This window comes from Sceloporus undulatus, chromosome 1 (genome assembly GCF_019175285.1).
Source record: "Sceloporus undulatus isolate JIND9_A2432 ecotype Alabama chromosome 1, SceUnd_v1.1, whole genome shotgun sequence".
In the NCBI taxonomy this organism is placed as follows: Eukaryota; Metazoa; Chordata; class Lepidosauria; order Squamata; family Phrynosomatidae; genus Sceloporus; species Sceloporus undulatus.
The window spans coordinates 161,854,299-161,876,586 of record NC_056522.1 but is presented as its reverse complement, the minus strand read 5'-3'; the positions used below and the strand labels follow the sequence as shown (position 1 = coordinate 161,876,586).

At 42.1% G+C, this 22,288-nt stretch overlaps 1 protein-coding gene across 12 annotated transcripts in view; it reads right to left on the bottom strand.

Annotated features, from left to right (window-relative positions):
• Nucleotides 1-22,288, bottom strand: part of UNC80 (unc-80 homolog, NALCN channel complex subunit) — a 158,805-nt gene that overhangs the window by 16,375 nt on the left and 120,142 nt on the right. For all 12 annotated transcript variants that reach the window (XM_042437336.1, XM_042437378.1, XM_042437344.1 and 9 more), the window contains 10 exons: nucleotides 20,074-20,109; nucleotides 19,513-19,731; nucleotides 15,926-16,126; nucleotides 12,271-12,394; nucleotides 8,811-8,936; nucleotides 7,077-7,200; nucleotides 5,962-6,168; nucleotides 5,433-5,617; nucleotides 3,575-3,740; nucleotides 1,707-1,886 (listed from right to left, as the gene is read on the bottom strand). In XM_042437336.1, the coding sequence (XP_042293270.1) occupies nucleotides 1,707-1,886; nucleotides 3,575-3,740; nucleotides 5,433-5,617; nucleotides 5,962-6,168; nucleotides 7,077-7,200; nucleotides 8,811-8,936; nucleotides 12,271-12,394; nucleotides 15,926-16,126; nucleotides 19,513-19,731; nucleotides 20,074-20,109 (1,568 nt within the window). The remainder of the gene's footprint in view (nucleotides 1-1,706; nucleotides 1,887-3,574; nucleotides 3,741-5,432; nucleotides 5,618-5,961; nucleotides 6,169-7,076; nucleotides 7,201-8,810; nucleotides 8,937-12,270; nucleotides 12,395-15,925; nucleotides 16,127-19,512; nucleotides 19,732-20,073; nucleotides 20,110-22,288) is intronic.

The window sequence follows — 22,288 nt, the reverse complement described above, 5'->3', positions numbered from 1 at the left end:
AAATAGAGGCGCCTCCTTGGCCCCTTTCTTTCCTGCGCAGGAGCGCCGCATCATACAAATTGCATGGCACTGCTGCACAGGAAAAAAGGAGCCTGAAAAGACAGCTCCCTTTTGCGGCGCCGCAAAGTGCCAGAGACAGGGCGGTTGCGTCGCAGCTGCGCAGCCCCGTTTGGAGGCTGCGCAGCTGTGATGTAACCGTAACGCGCCACATCTGACAGGTGCAATACACCTATGGCACCCTCGTCATGTGCAAGGGCTGCCGGGTGTGTGGGTGCTCCGCCCACCAGGCAGCCCTCACACGTGACGAGGGCTCCTCAAACCCCCATCTATCCAGTGCCATAGTTAAAACTTACATAAAAAGAAATCTCTATAAAATTTAAAACATTTGGTTCTTTTTACACCCCTCTTGTAATTTTCATCGCAATCTACTTCTGTAGAATAGCTGCTTTCACTGAAAACAAGGCAACCCTAAGAGTTATAAAAAGCCCAACTCCTTGCAAAAGCAGAGACAGCTTACTTTCAACATCCCTTTCCCTTAAATGTCTGAGGATAGGGGCTAGATATTGCTCTCTAATACCATTATATAATTGACAGTGCAGCAGATAATGTGCAAGATCTTCAACTTTAGTGCTCCACATATACAGAGTCTATCAAGAAAAGGGATACTCTGGTATCTTCCTTGAATCACCCTTGATTCCATTTGCTCAAAGTGAAGGTTAGCAAAAGCCTTCCAATATCCTCTTTTCATAGAGAAAAACAGATATTTCTCTTCCTGGAAGAGTGATTTGGCCCTTGATAACCATTTCCAGAATTTTACTGAGGTCAGAGCTGATAGATCCGTTTGAACTCTAATATCGAACACTTTTTGTTTAAACATACTGCCAGCATTTGTATTGATCCTTCTAATAGTCATAACATTAAAGCCCTCACTGGAGAGCCTTTTAGAAAAGTTAAAAAACCAGGAGTTTGGTGTAAGATTATTATATTTGAATAGCCTTTCAGGATGTAAAGCCCTCACAAAGTGGCATGCATACAGTCGTACAAATGCAACATTGCTGTTTTGAAGATATCACTCTCCACACTTCTGAAATGAACATCTGAAATGAACAACAACAATTAAAAAATCCATTCCCCAATTTCCTCCAGTCACTGATTCCAAACTGCTACCTCCTCTCTAGAATTAGTGAAAATGAGATGGAGAGCCATATAAAACTTACATCTTGATGACGCCTGCCAAAATATCCAGATGAAGTTTCATGTAAAAAGTATGCTTTTACATTACTATGGCATGGTACAGACTGCACAAATGCATTGTACTAGCACCAATTTTAGGGTTAGGGACCGCATGGCAACTGCACGGTCCCTAACACGGTGCGGCGGTGTAGCAATGGTGGTGCCCCATGTACATGGGTGCCGTCATTGTTACATAAGCACCGCGCGGCATCCACACATTGCTGCACAGTTCTTATGTAACAAGTGTGCTAGTGGCATACTCATTACGTCAGCCCTGCAGTGCAAAAATAACCTGGTTTTTCCAGGTTCTTTTTCCTCTGGAGGGAAGCTGCGCAGTTTGGTTGCTGTGGCTTTCCTCTGGAGGAAATTAGGCCGCTGGCAGGCTGCCCTTTTCAGGCGGTCTGTCTTGCACTAATGATTGATGATTTAGACCTAAAGAAACAGATCTGCTCACTTTTGGGGCAAACACTTACTTTCTTCATCTTCTTCATCTGTCCGACTTAAAGTATCCTGGGATGCCTGTTGGGAAGGTTCACTATCCTGCTCCCAGACAGTGCCTGTACCAGTGTTGGAGCGGGACATAGTGGCAAGGCTCAGTCGGTATGCAGAGGTGGAGGTGCCCACAGTGCTGATTGAAGTTTTCCCTTGGTAGGCTGAACAAAGTTGGGGAAGATTGACAGTCACATTAATAGAAACCAACAGTGGTTGGAATTAAAAATCATAGTTACAAATATGTAACCTAGAGTTATTCATAATTGATTGACATTCACGATCCATATGTATTCATTTGTGTAGGTAATACATAGGGATCTTTTAAAATCCCTCAGTTGTGGCTTAATGGATAGCAACCATTGTGAACAATGGGTCGGGGTCTGTTTGCCTAATGTTCACGAAGCAGGAGACTAACATTCCCATCCACCCCATGAGCAATCTTCAGTGCGAGAAGGAATTGGGAGAGAGATATTGCTTTTGAGTATCACAACTGATATTCAGATGAGGTTGGGGATCTTGAAAGGACCTATATCACCTCACACAGCTATTTGATGATCTATGGACAGAGTCACAATTTTAGCCTTTCCATATCCCATTACATTCTATCTCACTCCCACAACTGTGTAACTATTCTTGAAAACCTGTGGCTTTAATATCATTCAATCAGTGTGTCTGAGGAAGCAGATTGATTTCTATGAAAGGTCATGCTCAAATATAAATCATTCTAAAAGGTGCTGCTAAATTTCATCCCCCCCTTCCTTTTTCCTTTTTATGCTACAACAGACTACCATGCCTATTTCTTTCAAAACGTCTGCAATGGAATGCTGGTCACTTATCTCAAAAGTTCCTTTTCCTGTTATATTTTGGTAACATACAAGAATAGGTTAAGCTCCTTTATCGTCCCAGTAAGTGGCAAAATGTTTGCTTTGGGATTAGTACTCTCTAGCTCCACCACTTTTTCAAACTGTGGCCAAGTTGAGGGCAGTAGCCCTCCCTCCATGCCATCTGACATTATCCCACCTGGAAGGGATTGAAAAGGCAGGCCACATTCCATCAGGGCTAGCCAGAGCAAGAAGAAGGGCCCTCCCTCCAGTCCATCTGCCATGGTTCAGGCCTCAGAGGGAGAGAAGAACCACTGAACTTGATCCTCTTCCCCACCACCTTCTCCTTTTGTGTCATATCTTTTTAGATTCCCTGAGGGCAGGGAACCTGAATAACTATCTGTAAGCCACTCTGAGAGCCTTTAGGGCTGAAAAGCAGGATATAAATTCAATAAATAAATAAACAAGGTCAATGCCACTTTGCACTCATCTATTTTGCAGACAGAGTTACTACACCAATTTCAATCAAATACAGCTGTTTCATTTAGTTCAATACAGTATCCTTTAAAGATGTTCCTTTGTGGGGAAAAACTGTTAAATATACCCTTGTGGAAAGCAAGGATAAATGAAAAGTCTTGTCAATTATCACAAATAATGAAGGGCAAGCTAAACTTCATGGAGATCTACTTGCTATTACTATATTGGTTTTCTGTCACAGTAGTAAATTCTGTCACAGTAGTAAATTAAAGCTTATTTTAGAGTAAGTGCTCTATGAGTTGTCTCATTACATCACTCACGTTACAGTATTTTGTTGCAAAAGGTGTTCAGAATGAAGGTTGCATTTTGCAAAAGCTCTATAAGTAACCTTATCATTTGTTACCATTTCAGTTTATCATTTATGTGTGGTGAACAGTGTTGTGCTGGTCAGCAGATGCTGAGCCGTGACTGTTCTGGCTCCACAAAGATTATCCTGTTCTGTATTTGGAGGGCAGCCTTCTCAGCCTGCCTTGATGCCCTTAAGTCCTTACCTGACCCACTATGCACAGCCTCTTTCAGGATCTTTAGCTCATTGTTGAATTCTGCAATGAGGGAACTCTTGCAAAGAGGGCGTGGGATGAAGCGCCGCTCCAGCTGGTCAGCAATGTGTTGCCGAGCAGTCATCTCTTCGTGGTTCTCAGCTGGCTGCGCTAACAACTGAGGGTGAAAGTAATAAGGGAAAGCCACAGGGAACAACAAAACACTTTCAAGAATTTGTTAAATACTTAAGGAAGGAGCAATGTCTCATTCAAATCCTCACACTTCAGGGGAAACTATCTTAGATAGTATGTTTGAGAAGTTACCAGCCTGAGCCCTTGGAGGATCAATGGGAATCTCAGCAGATGACACTGAGATTCCAAAGCATTACAAAAGTTTTTCCTTCAGAGGTTCAGCTTTCCCTATAAATGAACGTTTCCCTTTTCTACTAAGGGCTGATCTACACCAGCCAGAATACCCAACTGCTTCCAGAATATTCTGTCCCCAGATCTGCCTCAGATTCCTGGATGGCTGTCTACACACAAGTCCCCCTATATTGCCCAGAGCTGTTGCCACTGATGTGTGTCACTCCCCCTGAGGTCACAAATGAGGCACACTGTTGATTCCATGGCTGGGCACCTTGTTGTGACATCAGAGGAAGCAACTTGCATCAGTGGCACCAGCTCCAGGTAACAAGGCAAGATGTGTATGGACAGCTGCCCAACATTGCTATGGAGTGTTCTAGGTTTTCCTGCAAAATCCAGAGCAAATGATGTTATTCTGAACTGATTTAAGACTGGAATGATGTAGGTTCAGTGCACAACTGGCCTTGTGTCATGAAGATAGTCTGCATGCAAATTGGGCATTTAGCAGTGTATCTTGTAGATAGGTCACTGTAAGAACGGAGGGAAACTGTTTCTTTTGGCCCATGTAGACAAGCTGCAAGAATGGAGGGAAACTATTTCCTTTGGCCCATATAGGCAAGCCCTAAAGCAACTGAAGAGTACCTTAAGAGTAGCTAAAATGCAAGCTTTCTAGGTGAGGAAGTAGGAGACATTCGTCTCTCTCCACTTCACCATCACCTTAAGAATGACAATACCAATAAAACACAACTATAGCACCCACTTATGCCTCAATAGCTAATCCATCTTTTGCAAACCAAGTTTTCTACATCTTTGTAACTTAATTAACAATAACAATAATTATATAGCCAACATTCTTCTGCTTAGAAAGGCTTTCATAGCTAGTCATTAAAATGACTTTTTAAAAGTTACAGTTATTCTGAAAAAAGAGTGATGTTACTTCTAGACAAGTTATAATTGTAATGAAATGTAGTCTGTTCTTTATTGGGAAAGGAACTAATTACAGATAATTTGTTGTCTGTAACTAATTAGTTCCAAGTTTTGTATAATCCATGACCAAATGTTGCACAGTATCCTACTTAACTAGGCCCAGACCAGCTAAGGTTCCTGTTTTTCAACTATGAATGGTGTCATTACTGACAACTATACCCCATGTTTAGTTTATTCCACAACAAAGTCACTAACCCCAGAACACCATCATAAATCCTACCCTTCCAAACTCTGCACTCAGACATCCTACTTTGGAAAATTCAGTTCTAAAAAATTAGCCTCTCTGAAAGGTTTCCTGCCCTTTCTTTAATCCTGGAATACTAAACTTCCTTGAGTAACTTTACTTTGACTTAAAGGCTCCGCAAGGTAGTTTAGTATTCAAGGAAAATGTCCTCACCTTTGAGATTGTTGTTGCTACAAATCATTGTCCTGTTCCTCTTTGCTACCAGAGGGATTGTACATCTGGTTTCACGGTTATCATTTCACAAAGAAATGGAGATAACATTAGATGTGGCTTTACCTTGCACTGAATGAAGGGTCGAAGAAGCACAAAGATAGGAATTCGAGTACGCACAATAAAATCCAGGAAATCCCACAGGGCCAACCCTCCAACTTTTCTCAAAGCCATCTCTTTGACCTGCAGACTCAGCCAATACCATTGGCTGCCAAGCTGTCTCTCAAAACACACAAGGATCACCTTCAGAGCTGGAAGTGAGAAAGAAATCAGAAGAATTAAGGTACTATGAACTGACTGAACATGCATCCTTGCATGCATATCCCCTAATATGCTTACAGCCTTTCTTCATCAGCTTCCAGTTCTTGCACAGGAAAGAGGTGGTCTTCTAGTTAAGCAAAATATGTACATATTTTGCTAATGGTTCTGACCTGTAAATCGGTGAATGTGGAGGTAGGGAATCTATGTACATTCCAACCTCCTTGACATAAGTGTGTGGATTCAGGTTGTTGGAGAAGGACGGCATGACAGCCTAGTAGTGCCATCCCTTATCACTTACTTGTATATACTGTTTACCAGATAAAAACTCACTCACCCAGGTAGGCTGCCTGACTAGTGGACTCAGCTAGCCCTTCCTTACGCAGGTCCTTCCCTGCATCTCCCGGAGTGGAACAGTGGGCAGGGGAGCTCTCCAACATGAAGTTCTTACTGCGTGAAGTGCTGATAATGCGCGGTGGTAGCAAAATATTAATGACTGTCTGGAGCAGCAGGAGGACTTCAGGTTGTTCCAGCCAAGGGCTATCTGTATATGATCAAAGAAGGGGGAATAAACAAGGACAAAAAAATGGTCAGTCCCCAATTCACAGAAAAAGATTGACATCACCATTTCCAGCACCACACTCTGATGAAAAACGAACATTTGGCACATCCAGTGAACTCCCCTAACCTTTACTCCTTCCTGTACACAAACCTATGCCAACTACTTTAGCACTAACACTGCATAACACAGCTCTTAATTTTAAGTTGAGAACAATACCACACTGTTGCTTGGCGTTCTTTCTTCATCCTCAGATTGGTTCCTGATTTTGGCTCTTAAGGACAGACAGGTTCATGCTGGACATGACCCATATCAGCAAAAATCCCCCTCGCTACATCCTGGCTGGGGTTGCACATGCATTGACGCTTGGTTCGATGAGGACTAAATAGTAGTTGCCTCCGAGCCAAGGCACTGTGGCAGAACAAATGTTCAGGATTAAACCTCACATGCAAAGGAGCCCTTTTGTAAAAGAATCAGCATTCTTGAAGAAACTGTAGTGTAAAAAGCAGCATTTGATCCACACAGACAGCATGGAATTGGACCACGATTAGCCCAAGTGAAAGCAATGTGGTTTTCTTGTTTGTTCCCATATCTCTCTTACACATAGGTGATTTTTTTTTTGTCTTTGTCCGGCATGCTCTGTCATTCACTGTTCTGATCTCATTGAAAGGAGCTCCTCTGTCAAAGATTGAATTCAGAAAACACAGCTGAAGTGAGAGGACACCACAACACTTATTGCCTTGTGTGCATTCCCAAAGAACCCTACACACAACACACCACGGAGAGAACGCTCATAGCAAAGGTAACACAGAGGTTGAAGGAAACACAGATATTTGCTGTTTTGTAGAACCAGCAGGGAGGGGGAAACAGAAGAATCTTTCTGTTAATCAGACCTTTGCTTCCTGATCCTACTGTGAGCACAAATGGAATCAGAAGATTTAAAAGCATTCCTTCCCTCCTCTCCTGATTGGTGAATGGGGATATCACGTGGCTTAAGGGGAAATCTTCTTTCAAAGCCTGTGCAGTAATAATAAAAAAGAGAATTAAAACATGTTTATTGGCAGGTTATGGGGTGAGGGGTAATGTGGCTACAAAGAAATGGGATCCACAAACATCTTCTGTCTATATCTTTACAAGTTCACCAGCTTGGAGGACATTTATGCAAATTCCAGTTTCAAGTGACCAATTCCATCTCATTTACATTGTCGTCCTAAATAATTTCTCAACAGATAAGAGTACTGATTGCTACCTAAGTCATCCCAAAGCCTGAAATTTTAAAAAGCTGTAAAAATAATAATGCAAGGAAAAGTGTTACAGAACAAAACAAAATACCATACCTGTCCTAAATTTAAATTTGGAGGCTACCCCATATTGCTTTGTTTGATTCTTAAAAATATCTGCCCAGTGCCAAATAGCACTGTTTGAAATCTTAGTATGTTCTGTTCTGACACCTTGAATAGAAGGAAACTTACCCAGAAAGCCTAGGTCATCCTTATAGCTCGTAAACATATCTTTACCATATTTGTTCTATAGAGAGGGTCTACATTATTCCATAGATCCACTCATCTACATACACAAACTGAGCAAAGCTGCCACCATTAGGAAATTGTTCAAACACAGAATTCATGTAGAAAGCCTGCATTATAATTAGCATTTGCCTCTTCACTTTAATGTAGTACCAGCAGAGAAGACCAAGATACATGGAAGCCCCTAAATCCTAAAGTACATTGTTTGCCTTTTCCAAAATAGCAGCAATACTGCAGCAAATAGCAGCAAAACAGCAATATTGCAGCAATAGCAGCAATAGATTGTGAATCATGCCACAAATTCTACTAAATGTTTACTATTTACAATCATAAAATATGATATTCAATAATTAATATAATAATAATCTGAATGTTTACATTTTACGTATCTTCTCTCTGTTATCATAATCAAGGTTCAAGTGACCCTGATTCAAATCCTAGTTGTCCTACAGCACAAACAAAATAGTTTGATATAGTTGGACAGATGTAATTAATTTCAAGGGTGGGGGGAGTTTTAAAAAAGGAGGGTATTCCTTCTGTTAGCCTCAAGAAATCCTGAAATATAAAACCAATTGGGAACCTCTTACTGAACTGCAAAGTTTGACATTATGTAAATTTGCCATCAGGTGCCAAGAAAAATGATTGATATCAGATTCACTGAAATCAAAACAACATAAATGGATTTAGAGAATTTTTTTTAATTCCTCAAAATGCATTCTCATGACCTAAACAGACCCTGTTGCTTCAATGTGTTTGCTTCTTTTATTCTAAATTAGAGCAGCAATAATGTTCTAACTACCTATATAGCTACCACTTTATATTTTTTTAGAAATGCACAACTTCCTCCTATATGTCAGCTCTTCGGTTGGTTTAATCTTGCATAGCCCCAATGTAACGTCAGTAGGGTTATGCTAAATTGACACCCAGCGAAGGCCTGGAGATCTTAGTGCACAACTTCAAGACGTTAACATATTTGTGGGAAAGTTTACACTTTACTTCACAGTTTTTGCCCAGCTTTCGCAGAAGACAAAAGAGCACCAGTGGGTTGGTGCCTTGACCACAAGATAAGCAAAGCCTGTTTAACAGGCAAGGCAGTCACACCTGAATCTGCAATGCTACAAGCCGGACAACAGCTGTGCTGAAGGGTAGAGGTGGCGAGAGATAAGGGCTGAGATGAAGAAGGGGTAATCCATCGGCCACACTGGAAGGTCCTACTACTCCCATCACCTGCAATACAAACACAGCACATCACCTTGACCAACTATTGCAATTCCATCCATGCCATACCCTCCAATATTGATGAGGTACACACTTCAGATAGCGCAAGACTGGGCTGCTCTGGGAATCTGAGCCATCCACAGTGCTTTGCGATAGCTGGGGCCAGTCAGGGGAAAGGAGCAGTTCTAGCGGGAGGGAGGGAGGATACGGATCTGCTACAGGGTTAGCTGGGACTGGAGAGGAGGTAGAGGGGAAACCAGCACATTTAAGAATGTACCTAGTACTAGCCCTGAATAACCAGCACTGTACTTGTTGGAAAAATGGGATTGGAGGGTATGTCATGTCTTTATGGTGCTCACGGGAAAATGTACTGAAATCACAGTGTTTCTAATCTGAGTCAGTTGTTCCCATTTTACGTCATGGCAGTGTCCTGTGTCTCCCCCAAACAGGGTTTGATACAATGTTCAGACTCTTCTCTTTGTTATTTCCTAACATTTTAAGTTAAATTTAGAGGAGGAATGAACTGATTCAGATCTATGCCTGCATATTTCACTTAGAAGAATTAATGCTATTAACATACTTTCAAATGATAAACATTTTTTCTCCTCCAAGAATTTTGTATAGCTTAACATCTCATGGTGAACTGTGGGCTTGTTTACACCAGCCACAATATCTACACTGGTCAGGATTTCCCTGTTACCTCTCCTCTCTGTAACAAGGCTAGGCAGCTGTCTACATGTGTGTCCCCGCTGTGCCACCTGGCACCACCATCAGCATGAGTCATTCCCTCTGAGGTCAGAAATAAGGACCGCAGCATTGACTACACGCCTGGTTGCCTCACTGTGACCTCAGAGGGAGCAACTTGCAGCGACGGCAGCATCACCAAACAATACAGCTGGACATGTGTGTATCACTACGCACTGCTCCAGATTTTTCTGCAAAATCCAGAGCAAAAGGTGAGTTTTTTTATACCGTGTCAAGGGAGGGAAATGGTAGATTTGGTGCAGAACTGGCCTTCCATTGTGAAGACAGTCCACACTTGAATCAGGGATTTGGCCCTACATTGTATGGACAGGTCGCCTTAAGGATGGTGGAGATTCTCTTCATTTGGCTTGTGTTGACCTGCCCCAAGCAGTCTTGATTATACTGGTTTCTATCAGATACTCCAAGCTGTTGAACTTGGTGTCAACCATACCAGTCTGGATGCATACTGAAACACTACTTCTTGAGAGCAATTTGTTGGTGGCTTGAGTTTTGATCTTGCCAGTAAGGTCCTACGTTTCTGTCTGAGACATGCTGCTTCTATTGTGATGCTAGATTAGGATTGACTGGAGGCGTACTAGGGGCTACATTCATGCCAGCATCCCATTTGCTCAACTTCTACTCTGTAAAACAGGGATGGGGATCATGTCACCTCCAGAAGTAGTTGGACTGCAGTCCTCAGCAGCCTTGAGCAGGATAGTCAGTAGTGATGAATGAGCTGCAATCTATCGCTTCTTTTTACCTCTGGGAAAGCTCATTAGTAATATGATCCTCTGCCACTGCCCCTAGCCACAGAGGCTTCGTTTAGGGTCCTTTCACACTAAACAATAGAAATATAGCTCTCCGATTCCACTTGAGCTGCCATGGCAACTTCCTATGGATTCTTAGGATGGTCAAGAAGGGCCTTTGGAAACTTTAACCTGGGAAACCTCTTCTGGTACCTCTGACCAAATTAACAAAACCCCAGGAGGAGTCCACAGGAGGCAGCCATGACAATTCAAAGGGAATCATAATGCTATAATTGTATAGTGTGAAAAGTCCTCCAGTTATGACATTCCACAGACCTTTCCTCCATTAATTTTTGCACTTCAGAATTCTATCAGTAGATCTTGTAAAACTATGTTATGTTATTTGAAGAAGGCTTTGCAGAACTGGTAAACTGCAGACCGACCTCTCTGGACCTTCCAGATTGTTCCTCTGTGCTTCTGAATTAAGGTACTTAACCCTGTCAGATACTACTAATTTCAGGCGGGATACACACCGCTATATAGTACGTATTGTATACGTACTAGGGTTAGGAAGGGGCAATGCTTCCGCACCCCCCTAACCTTAGTACGTATACAATACGTACAAGATGGCGGTGCCCCTTCCACATGGGCGCCGCCATCTTTATGTACTGGACGCATAGCGTCCAGACGTGTCGCGGCACCTATGACGTCGCGAATGCGCCAGCGACGCTTCGCGACGTCATCAGTGCACCGCAAAAAGAAGCTCCGAAATGGAGCTTCTTTTTTGCTCCGCGCGGGAGCCGCGCAGTTTGGCTACTGCAGCTCCCGCGCGGAGCAAATGGCGCCGGCGGGGAAGCGCTGCAAAGCAGCGGTTTGTATCCCGCCTCAGTCTAGTGGTATATGTAATATTTATGAATGTCTAGAGAAATGATCCAGAGGTTTTTGTTTTAGGTGTTTGAAAAACACCTTCTGTCATGCAATGATTTGCAGGAATTTCTGATTAAAATGAAATTATGTGTGTTGTTATGTAATGCATTGTAGTTTCTCATATGTCTGATTTTTAAACTAAAGAACTATCACATCTGAAATTTAATTACATTTACCGCAGTAGTTCTATACATGTCAATTATATTACCAAGTAAAAGTGTTCTGGTTAGGTTTGGGGTCAGCAACCTGGTCCTCCCACTCAGTGTCTTAAACTGCAACTCCTATGAGCCCCAGACAATGGCCATGGCCAATGGCTGGGGATAATAGGAGCTGCAATCTAAAATATCCAGAGGGGATCCTTAATGTACTGTCCATATAGCAAAACCACATCCTTAAGGAAGAGAAGAATCTGAACATTGTAGAGGAAAACTCCAAACTGATTTTAGATTGGACATCACAAATGCCGGAATAAATTTACTCAGGTGATTCCTCCAATTAATCAATGGCTGATGCCTTTTTTCAGAGCCATAAAAATTGTTCTGTTTCCACAACATGAGACTAAATCTGTCTCCAGCTCCCCCACCCCTCACTCCTCATCCACTACCAGGTGTGTGCAGCATCCACCACCCCACTCTCCAACTTGCAGCCCTCAACTCTCGGCGCAGCATGCAGGAGTGGATTTTCAAAGTGGTGCATGGAAAGCAGCAAAAACCAGTCAGTTGACCACAGGCTTCTTCTTGTGTTCTCTCCCCAGTCACCACTTTGAAAATGGACTCCACTGTTTTTAGTGTCATTTAAAGAGCTTATTTCGGTGAGTAGGGAAAAGACAGGAAAAGACCAACTGGTGAAATATTAATTCCAGGGGCATTTCTACCACAGAAGGAAGCTTAGCAGATGTGCAGGAGGTTGCAATTTTGGTTACTCACCAGATTGACACAGACATTGATCAGTGACCTAAGATGAGGCAGGAAGGATATGATTGGCTGCCTCTGAAGTGTCAAACAAACCCCTTCAATCAAACTGCTGGCAGGCTCCCACTCAACCTGTCGCCTGGAACACAACAGTAGTGGCATTAGGTGTTTGGCACCCCCAGAAACCCTGCAACAAGGTGACTGACACAAAGGGACACCAAAGGAGGACTTCTCAAAGGGCAACAATGGACACTGCAATGGAAGCCTCTTACCTAGGCTGCTCAAAAAGCAGAAATTTACAGCCAGCACTACAGAAGAAACTGATCTGACAGTAACAAGGCACCCACACAGTGCTCTGACATTGGTCCAAAAATATTCAGACCCACAAACAACAAACAGGAAACAAGTGAGAAAGGTGGGCAGGGGCACAATATGGGGAAGGTAGTGGTGTTGTTGTTTTTTAAATGGCCTATATTTTCCAGTATGTCCTTACCAGCATGGTTTTTAGATTATTTAAAATAGTCTCTCTTGCTTTGTACTAGGAACGCTATACTTTTTGGAACTAAATATTCTAATGCAATCTCATATTTGCATTTTTCATCAGTATTTCTCTTTCCTTCTCAGCAACATCTCAGTTTTAGTTACCGTGCATCTGTGAGTATGTGAAATTCAGAACAACATTTTGCATTTATCTAGCCATAGCACGACACTATCCTAGGATAGGATTTTTTTCTAGATTCACATAGGCTGGACAACCACACCAGCTGACAGAGTTGGTGGATCATCTCAATGTAAACCACAGATTCACATAGGCCAGTGCTCAAAGGCTGGTTCCAGTCACCTCAGGAAGTTCTGCTAAGCAAACTGAACACATGCTCCATGTTTTATTGTTGCTTTATTGCTTTGAACTGTAACTGTTAGCCACTTACACAACTTTGCAATGTACAGTATCTCAGATAAACAAAGGATATTGACTTGGGTCCAAGAGATTCACGAGACTGGTCTAAGGCACTTTATCTGCTCAAAGGACTGTGTTCGCAGTCTGGGGTGCTCCTAGATCTGTCGCTCCAGATGACAAATCAGGTAAATGTGATGGTCAGGAGCACCTGCTGTCAGCTTCAGCTGATACGCCAGCTGCACCCTTTCCTGGAAGTGAGGGATCTAGAAACTCTGGTGCACGCACTGATAACCTGTCATCTTGATTTCTGTAATGCACTCTACATGGAGCTACCCTTGTGCTTAGTTCAGAAACTCCAGTTAGTACAGAACATGGCAACCAGGCTGGTCTCAGGTATAACTAGGAGAGACTATATAACATTGATCTTAAGATCGCTTCACTGATTGCCTATCAGTTTCCAGGTGCAGTACAAAGTGTTGGTCATCACCTTTAAACCTCTAAATGACTTGGGTCCAACCTATCTTCAGGACAGCCTCCTTCTGTATAAACCACCCTGCGCACTCAGGTCCTCTGGGAGGAATCTGTTGCAACCCATGAAAACTAGGTTGTCTGAAACTGCCCAGAGGACCCTTTTGGCAACCACTCTCAGAATATGGAATGACTTGCCAGTTGAGATCCATCATATTACCACTATAACAGCTATAAAAAAACTGTCAAGACAGATCTCTTCCAGTAGGCCTTTCCTAATGTTCACTCTGTTTATTCATAGTGTCACAGTAATGACAATATGGTTGGGGAGGAAGAATGCAAACAAATTTTAAAAAGGAGGAGAATGTCATCATGAATAATGTGACCAAAACCTGTTTTTGCTTTGGCCAAAATGCTTGGTATAAAATCAGGAAAGACCATCTGAACCCAACTTATGTCTTTGTGTCACAATTTCTTTCTAATAAAGAGGATTCCGCATGAGTGGCCTGCTGCGTTCTATCAAGTCTTTTTATACCCAGCTAGCTTTCCTCCTTTCATTGTATCTTCTGTCTATCTGGACATTATTAGCAGCCTTGGCAATAGGAGGATGACAAAGGAGGACTGGAGAAACACAGTTTTAGTATTGGGTTGCAGCGGTACATCTGCAATAAACAATATAATAAAGTTTGAGCAAAAGAAAATGGATTCCATTATAGCGAATCCTACTGTAGCTTTGTATGCCTGCGTACCACAGGCAAGGTAAACAGCAGCTGCCTCCAGAATCCTTTGCTGAGCATGCATGAACAGCAGAATAGGGAATCAGGAGATAGGGATGCATGAAAACAACTTCCTAAATCACTCCTGAAATTACTTCAGTCTTTTTTTACCACGAAAAAGAAGACTGTAGCCTCGGTAGCAACCCTCAACATATTAAAAATACATAGTTCTTTAAATTTAGCCACCAAAATAAAAATCATAAGAAAAAATGGAGGCTGCTGAAGGAAAAATTCATCTCTGGATATCCATTAGAGAAGAAGCGTTCTCTAGAAAGTTCAGAATGTTTTTGTCTACTTATGTAATGCTTACCTGGTCTGGTTGTTTCATTTGACATGCTCTTGTCATTAGAATGGAATAAAAAGTTTGCTGCAACAGGTTGAATTTACTCTTTTTTGTGGTATAGGAACCTATTCTTATTCCATCCATGCTATTTCTGCCTTTGGTACCTATTTTCTGTTAGCAAAGGCGGGTTATAGACCACCGAAAAGCGGTGGTCTGGCTCCGCCGCCGCTTGCAGAGTCCGGGAGCCGCAGCCTTTAAACGGCGCGACTCCCGGACGCTGCAGAGAAGGAGCGTGGAAATCGCGCTCCTTCTCGGGCCCCGGAAGAGGCGCTGCAAGTGCCAAAGGGCGCACTCGCGGCGTCACTTCCGGTGCGCCATGTGCGGACGCAGAGCGTCCGTTATGTCAATATGGCGGCGGCCGTGTGGAACGGCCGCCGCCATATTGTACATATTGAATACGTATTAGCATTAGGGGGGTGCGGAAGCACCGCCCCTTCCTAACCCTAATATGTATTCAATACGTATTTTTTGGCGATCTATAACCCGCCAAAGTAATGCCCAGAAACGCATTAATTTGTTAAATGAACTATATCTATATTTTAATGGTTCTGTATCTGTAGACAGGCTAACCACCAAATGTACACTTAACTCTTACTCTTAGTACAGTGGTACCCCGGGTTACGAAAATAATTCGTTCCGCCGCCGCGTTCGTAACCCGAAATCCTTCGTAAGCCGAAAAAGCCATAGGCGCTAATGGGGAAAAGCCGCGATTTCGTGCGAAATAGCGCCAAAAAGCACCAAAAAATTTTTCGTAACCCGAAATAACCTTCGTAACCCGGAACAGTTTTTTCCTATTGATTTTTTTCGTAACCCGGAAATTTCGTAAGGCGGTGCTTTCGTATCCCGGGGTACCACTGTATAACAATATATGCTTATACCTTAAAATAGGCTAATAAGTGATTTTAGAAATTATGGTGACAACATCTGCTATTCTGAATGCTTATTTTCAGGATCATGCTACATTTTTATAACTGTTCATGTGAGTTCTCCATAAAAGATGCATTTCCTCTATTGTTGTCTCGGATATGGGCACATGCATACACACCAATAGGAGAAATACATTTTTTGTTTTTTTGCTGTAAGAATTCAGTGCAGCAAAACACTGTCAATAAAATGACATACCCTTCCTTCAAGGCTTGCAACATCAGAAACGGACCCCCAGAGGTTTCCGTCACACCTGCTCACCTCAAAGTAGGCATCTTGTGAATTTTATTGAACATACGATCCAATCTTTTTAAGATGAGGATAAGGGCAGGTCTCACTGCCTCAGCTGTCCAGTCTGTGATGGGTAGCATCTCCATGATGTATCGCCGGAGCCCACGGCTCTCCATCGTCTGAGTGTCATAGGGTGCCAGCTTCAGAAGGGAATGTGCAATTTCTGCCAACCTAAAATTATTGCTTGTTTAGAGGGAAATCTGAGATTCTACAAAGTGAGTTACTCTGCAGAGAGCAATGACTATTACATTATTGGAAAAACACACCCCACTTAGTAGAATGTTACATGGTCCATGACATACACAGGAATCATGGTCAACTTCTTTAGGGACATCTCTTTAAATCTGCTTAAGCGAATGGCATATAGTAATGAGTCATAGATATGTATGACTTTATTTAGGCAGATGCGGTTATACTAATGGTACTGTTGCAAATTAATTTAATTCACAGATAAGCCAGATTCCATTCTCATTTTATATACACTACACAATAATATGTAAAGTTTAAACTTAGGCACTAGTATGCTGCTCTTGCCTTCCTGTCCACCCCTTCTTTTCTATTAACCCATGTGCAATAATTAATAAGAATATTTGAGACATGTTATTTTTAATTTCTGAAAATGCTTGCAGTACTGGAAATGTGCGGTAGGTTTCCATTTTGTAAAAACAATGAATTACTATTGGCTCTTTTTGCCATTAAACTGAAGCAAGTATGTAGTTTTCCCTGGAAAAATGAAGGAAGCATGTAGTTTATCACAACTAGATTATCTATCTGACAACAGCCATCTTCAGCTTTGCAGAACAATGAGCCTTGGGAAATCAGAAGACACTCTAAAGAAACAACTGCTAGGATTATTATTTTGACAGAGAAACATTACTTCATCTGCAAGAGTGCTTCTCGACCTTTGGTCCTGCAGATGTTTTGATTTCAGTTCTCACTACCTTTTATGATTGGCTGCACTTATTGGGGTTTGTGGGAACTGAAGTCAAAAAGTTGAGATCTACTGGTCTACAATTCACCTTGGGGCTTCACTTGTTTACAATATGAAATCACAGAGTATATTTGATGTGGCTTTTCCAATTCTTCAAGAAAGCACATTTGAATGATAGAAAGCTCTATTTAGCAGTGATAATGAAGAAGTGTTTTTCCACGCACTGACTTCTGTATATATAGGTTTCAGTTTACTTGAGGACTCAGTTTTTGATGCAACCCCCAATAGACTGGCAAAACAAAAGAAAAACAAATAAAAAGGTTTCTGCATGTATTTAGCAAAGCAGCTTTTGAAACTGTCAGATAACAGCTGGCCTGTTCTAATTGGGCCTGACAACTAGAATTAGCCCTATATATTTTAAAACCACACTAACTTAAGAACAGTTTTGTATGATCGTGAAGAGTGAAAATGATTACATGGCAGTTTCAAACATCATAGAAACTTGGTAAGTCAACACTTGCATACGTTTCATTAATTCAGTAAAGGAGGGATACAGTCTGGCAGTTTCCGCCCATCGGCATCCATTCGCTGTAGGGCTAAAGAAGGGCTGGGCATCCACATGCGCCCAGTCCTTCTTCCTCTGCCAGGGCACCATCTTGGCGTGTACCTGTTTACATGGGGCACACCACAGTGATGTCCTTTGTGCACGGTGCGCAAATGATGCTGTGCACGGAGGACATCATAAGGTCACGCCATGGCCCTGATGGCACCTCTTTGGGGTGCAAATAGGAGCCGCATTTCGTGGCTTCTGTTTGCACTGGGTTGGGGGCATGGCGTGTGGCTGCTATGTCCTCAACTCAATGCTTCCAGGGGCGGCACATAGCTGTCCCTGAACACACTGTCTGTCGAGCCCCTAAGTCTGCTCTAAACTGGATGAGGGCCAGTGTGGTGTGGTTTGAGCATTGGAGACCAGGGTTCAAATAATCGCTTAGCCATCAAAACCCATTAGGAATACTGGGCAAGTCACTATCTCTCAGCCTCAGAGCAAGGCAAAAACAAACTTTCTCTGAACAAATCTTGCCAAGAAAATGCAATGATAGGTTCATCTTTGGGTATGACTTGAAATAAGGCACGCAACAAACTAACTGGAACTGGCAGAAGCATTCTGTAGATCTAAAAAAAGGGGGTTAATATGCAACCACATACCAGATCCAACATACTCAGACTGACTCTCATGAGTAACAAAGTAAAAGACCCACTACTTTTGAGATTACCAAAAATCCAAATATATGGATGATGGCACAAGTTATGCTGACAAACTGCCTAAATGGTGAAAGCTGAGATGGGTTTGCCATTGGTAATAGATGTTGCTTCATTATTTCTTTTTAAATACATTTTATTAATGCCACATATATTTATCTTTTTATTTTCAGTAAGAACTGAAATCTCTAACTGAGTTGGTAGCTCAAATAAGGTTCTTCCTGAGTGTGCTATGGAGGTATACCCACCAAGGAAGGAGTTGGCAAAGGATACCTGTACCTTTCCCCATATTTTTTTTAACAAAATGATCAACTGTGTTCCCCTAAATCAAGATGGAGGAAAAATGGCTTATCTTTAGCCTTTTCTCAAAATAGGAAGTGATGATCTGGTTACTTCTAAGTAGGAAAAAACTTGGGATGGAAAAACTGGGTTATGTGGCTAATTGTACCTTACTGGAAGGCAGTATTGGTGAAAAATGTTTTCAGTACAAATATCTATCTATCTATCTATCTATCTATCTATCTATCTATCTATCTATCTCTCCGTACTTCTCTGCTTGCATTAGCATTAATCTTCCAATAGTTATAGCATCAGCTGTGAAAATGAGTTGGCTGGTGAGATTTGCAATATGAATGGATAAGCCTTGCTATGGGGGTGTATGAGTTATGTTTGCTCTTCAAAATAAACATAATGATAAAATGTACATTTCATTACTGTGAAGGAGAAACATTTTTTCCCAAGAAAAAAATGTGGTGCTGCTATAAGAAAAAACATATTTCACTTCTTTATTTTCCTGTCTAAAAACTAAACATAGGTGAATTGTTTCTATATGTTCATGTTAAAAACCTACCAATACTCCATAGAAGCTAGAATATGTCTCTTGGTCTTAGAGATGTCATGGATGTGGGCCGTATGGTCCATGAAATTTTTTGCAACAATCACAATTGTTGAAGGACCAAGAAAGGTCCATTTCCCCAAATGGAGATGCAAACTGAAAGGCTAATGTTACTAGTCCTCAACAAAATGCCAACAGATTTCTTGAAAACATGTCTTGGGAATGTTTGTAGGAAATTAAAGCCATGCGTTATGCATATTAGTACTGTGATTTCTATCTTACGATACCAGTGCTTCATCTGGACTCATGGTTTCTTTACCATTCTCATGCTAAGGAAGGAAACAAGGAATCTGTGGAGAATCTGGAACAGAAAGGATCCTGTTTGTTCTCTTCAAAATAAAAAGCTTTAGATTTCTGTTTAATGTGTTGTGATACTATTACATAAAGCTCCTGAAATGTTTTGCCACACCTACTTCTACAGTTGATATATACTGTACAGTTTCAAAGAGTCATGCATTTTTAAAATAATACCTCATATGAGACTTAACATCCAGCAGCTCTAAGGAAGTCACCCTCGGCTCACCAGCAAGATTCTGCAAAATCTTCAGACGGGGGCCACAGTGCTTATAAAATTCAGTACAGATATTCAGCAAGGACTCACGAGGTCGCCTAAATTCCTCCCTAGCAATGCGTTCATCCAGCTCTTCTCGCTGGAGGCCTTGGCCTTCCTCCAGCAAATGAAGGTTTTCCCTGAAGAATACAAAGGGGGAACAAAAAAGAAGGTGAACATGAAGGCAGGAAAAAAAATGCTGCTGAATGAAAAGATTACAATGAACCCCTCCTTTTGAACAGGTTTGGCATGCTAAGGCAAGAGGATAATGGCTTGCCAAGAGTAATTTCTCCCATTATAGAAAAGGAAGAACAAGCAGCTCGAGGGCTGAAAAGAGAGGCCGTTACCTAGAAAACCCACCCAAAAACACCCAACCATTCTGGTATCTCTTGCACAAAACTGTGCAAAGGGGAACCCAGAAAGATCTACATTGCAAGAGTTCAACACAGATGCTAAGGATACTGGTATCATTCTTGAAATACCTGATGAAGTGCAGCTTGGCTCCTTGCTCTGGGTACCTAGAAATATGAGGAGAACTCAGTGACAGTTTCATAAAGGAAAGCAAACAAACCAGGACCCAAAGGACATGTTGAACCAGATCTGACAACTCCTACTACAGTGAAGTGTAGGTAGGGGAGCAACAGCATGTCTTCTTGTCCCCAGCCTGTCTGTAAATGCTTGTCCTGTTTCTCAGACTATGGGAGATGCAAGAATAACATTTGGATAAAGTGTTCAGCGTGCATGAAATCCATAGCCAAGAAGCCTAAACAAGAGATGGGGATCAAGAAGCTCCTAGACCCTTGGCATCACCCAAGGTCATTTTTGCCATATAATCCCACCTCCATCCCCAATACATCTCAGAAAACTGTACAGAAATTCAGCAGCAAATCGTGCCATTAAATTTCACTGCCAACCAGAGGAAAAGGACAATTTAAATTTTGTTTGCTTCAAATACTTTGTAATAGCTTGTTTGCGATGGATCAAACAGGGAAAACCTACATAAAGCGAGCAAATGTAGCTTTAAGTTCAGTAGTCAACCCTACAGTCCATCCAAAGAAAATGAAATTCTTGCTATAAATGGTTCTCCCTTCCCCACATCAGTTGGTATTAAAAGTTCCAATGACACATGGTAAAACCTGTGGCAGTCCTGTGGCAGTGAAACGATTGATCCCCAGCTTCTCTGAAATTGCCTGGTCTTGGCCTAGATTGTGCAGATGATTCCCATATATATCTAAGATAGAGATCATGCTTTTCTGGCCTCTGTATTTGAAGTTTATGTCCTTAGCTGTATCCAATAACATATTTTAACACATCTTGCACTAAAGGGTTTTCTGGTTGGTACAGCAAGGAAGTGGCAACGTTTGCCCCAAAAAAACATGTAGGGGGACAATTTTGTGTGTTTGTAACAGCACAAAAATGTCCTGGAAAAAAACAACAGCACACTAATAGTGTTATTAGCCACACATATTTCAAAATCAAATTGAAATCCTGACAGACACTGATAAGATACATCTGATCTTGGGTGACCCAGACAGGTTGAAATCCCAGATTTTGCTCCTGTTCTTTATTGGGGAGATGGTATAAAAAGTCGCTGCCTGTACTGGGAACTGACTGAAAATATTCAGATAAACAAAATGTATATGGATCTCTAAAATAAAATCAGAAAGAACAGGAATAAAATTTGAGATTTTCTGGCTTTTTATCCTCACAATCAGGTTCAGTTTCAGTCTGGAGTAGTGTAGGAGGAAAAGGTGGGGTGGGGGAGTCCAAGAGAAGAAGCAGATGTTTTGCCAGCAGCTGTGGCTGGCATCTTCTGAAGATGCCACCCACAGCTGCTGGCGAAACGACAGGAATAAACTCTTCTAGAAGATGGCCCTAAAAACTCACCAAAACTGTAGAAGAGGCAGAGTTTGCCCTGTGTTTAATGCGAATCAGTGTTGCAAGAGCCCCTTAGACAAAGAGGCAAGACAGTATACCTGTCTCCACTTTAACTTGATATGAACAGAGGCAGGAGTGGGTGTGTCTGCCCTGGCTCTGTGTCTGCCAAGCACTCTTCGTGAGAGAAGCACTTGCAGCTCCAACTCTTATCCCCATTTCTATGCTGGAGGCACAGGCACGTCAACTTGCTCCATCTTTCGTCTCAGATGAAGTGCCTCGTTCCAGCCTGTAGCTTCAGGTTCTGACTTTACTCTTGAATGCCACTTCCGTCAATGACAAGGAAAGATGCAGGGTTATCAGACCCTGAGTGATTTTATGGGACACGTGTAACCTCTGTGTTTGCACAGACTGTGAGATGCTAAAAACAAAATAAAGGGTTTACATCTTTATTATGCTCTGTTGTCAGCTTCCTATGAGGACTGGACTGGCTGTTGCTGGAAACAACACATTAGTCCTAGTAGACTATGGCCTGTTACAGACTGCCAAAATAAAGCTGCTTCGGGTCTCTTTGGAGGTATGCTATTTAAATGATACATGGGTCCTAAGAGTCCGGAGGTCGCACCAAAGCCACACTCCATTCCTAAGCACTGGAGTGCAGCTTTGGTGCAGCTTCCAGATTCTTAGGATGCATGCATCATTTAAACAGCATACCTCCAAAGAGACCCAAAGCAGCTTTATTTTGGCAGTTTGTAACAGGCCTATGAGTCTGATACAGCAAGGTGATGCATACAAGCTCCTCCTGTGGCCATTCACTCCTCC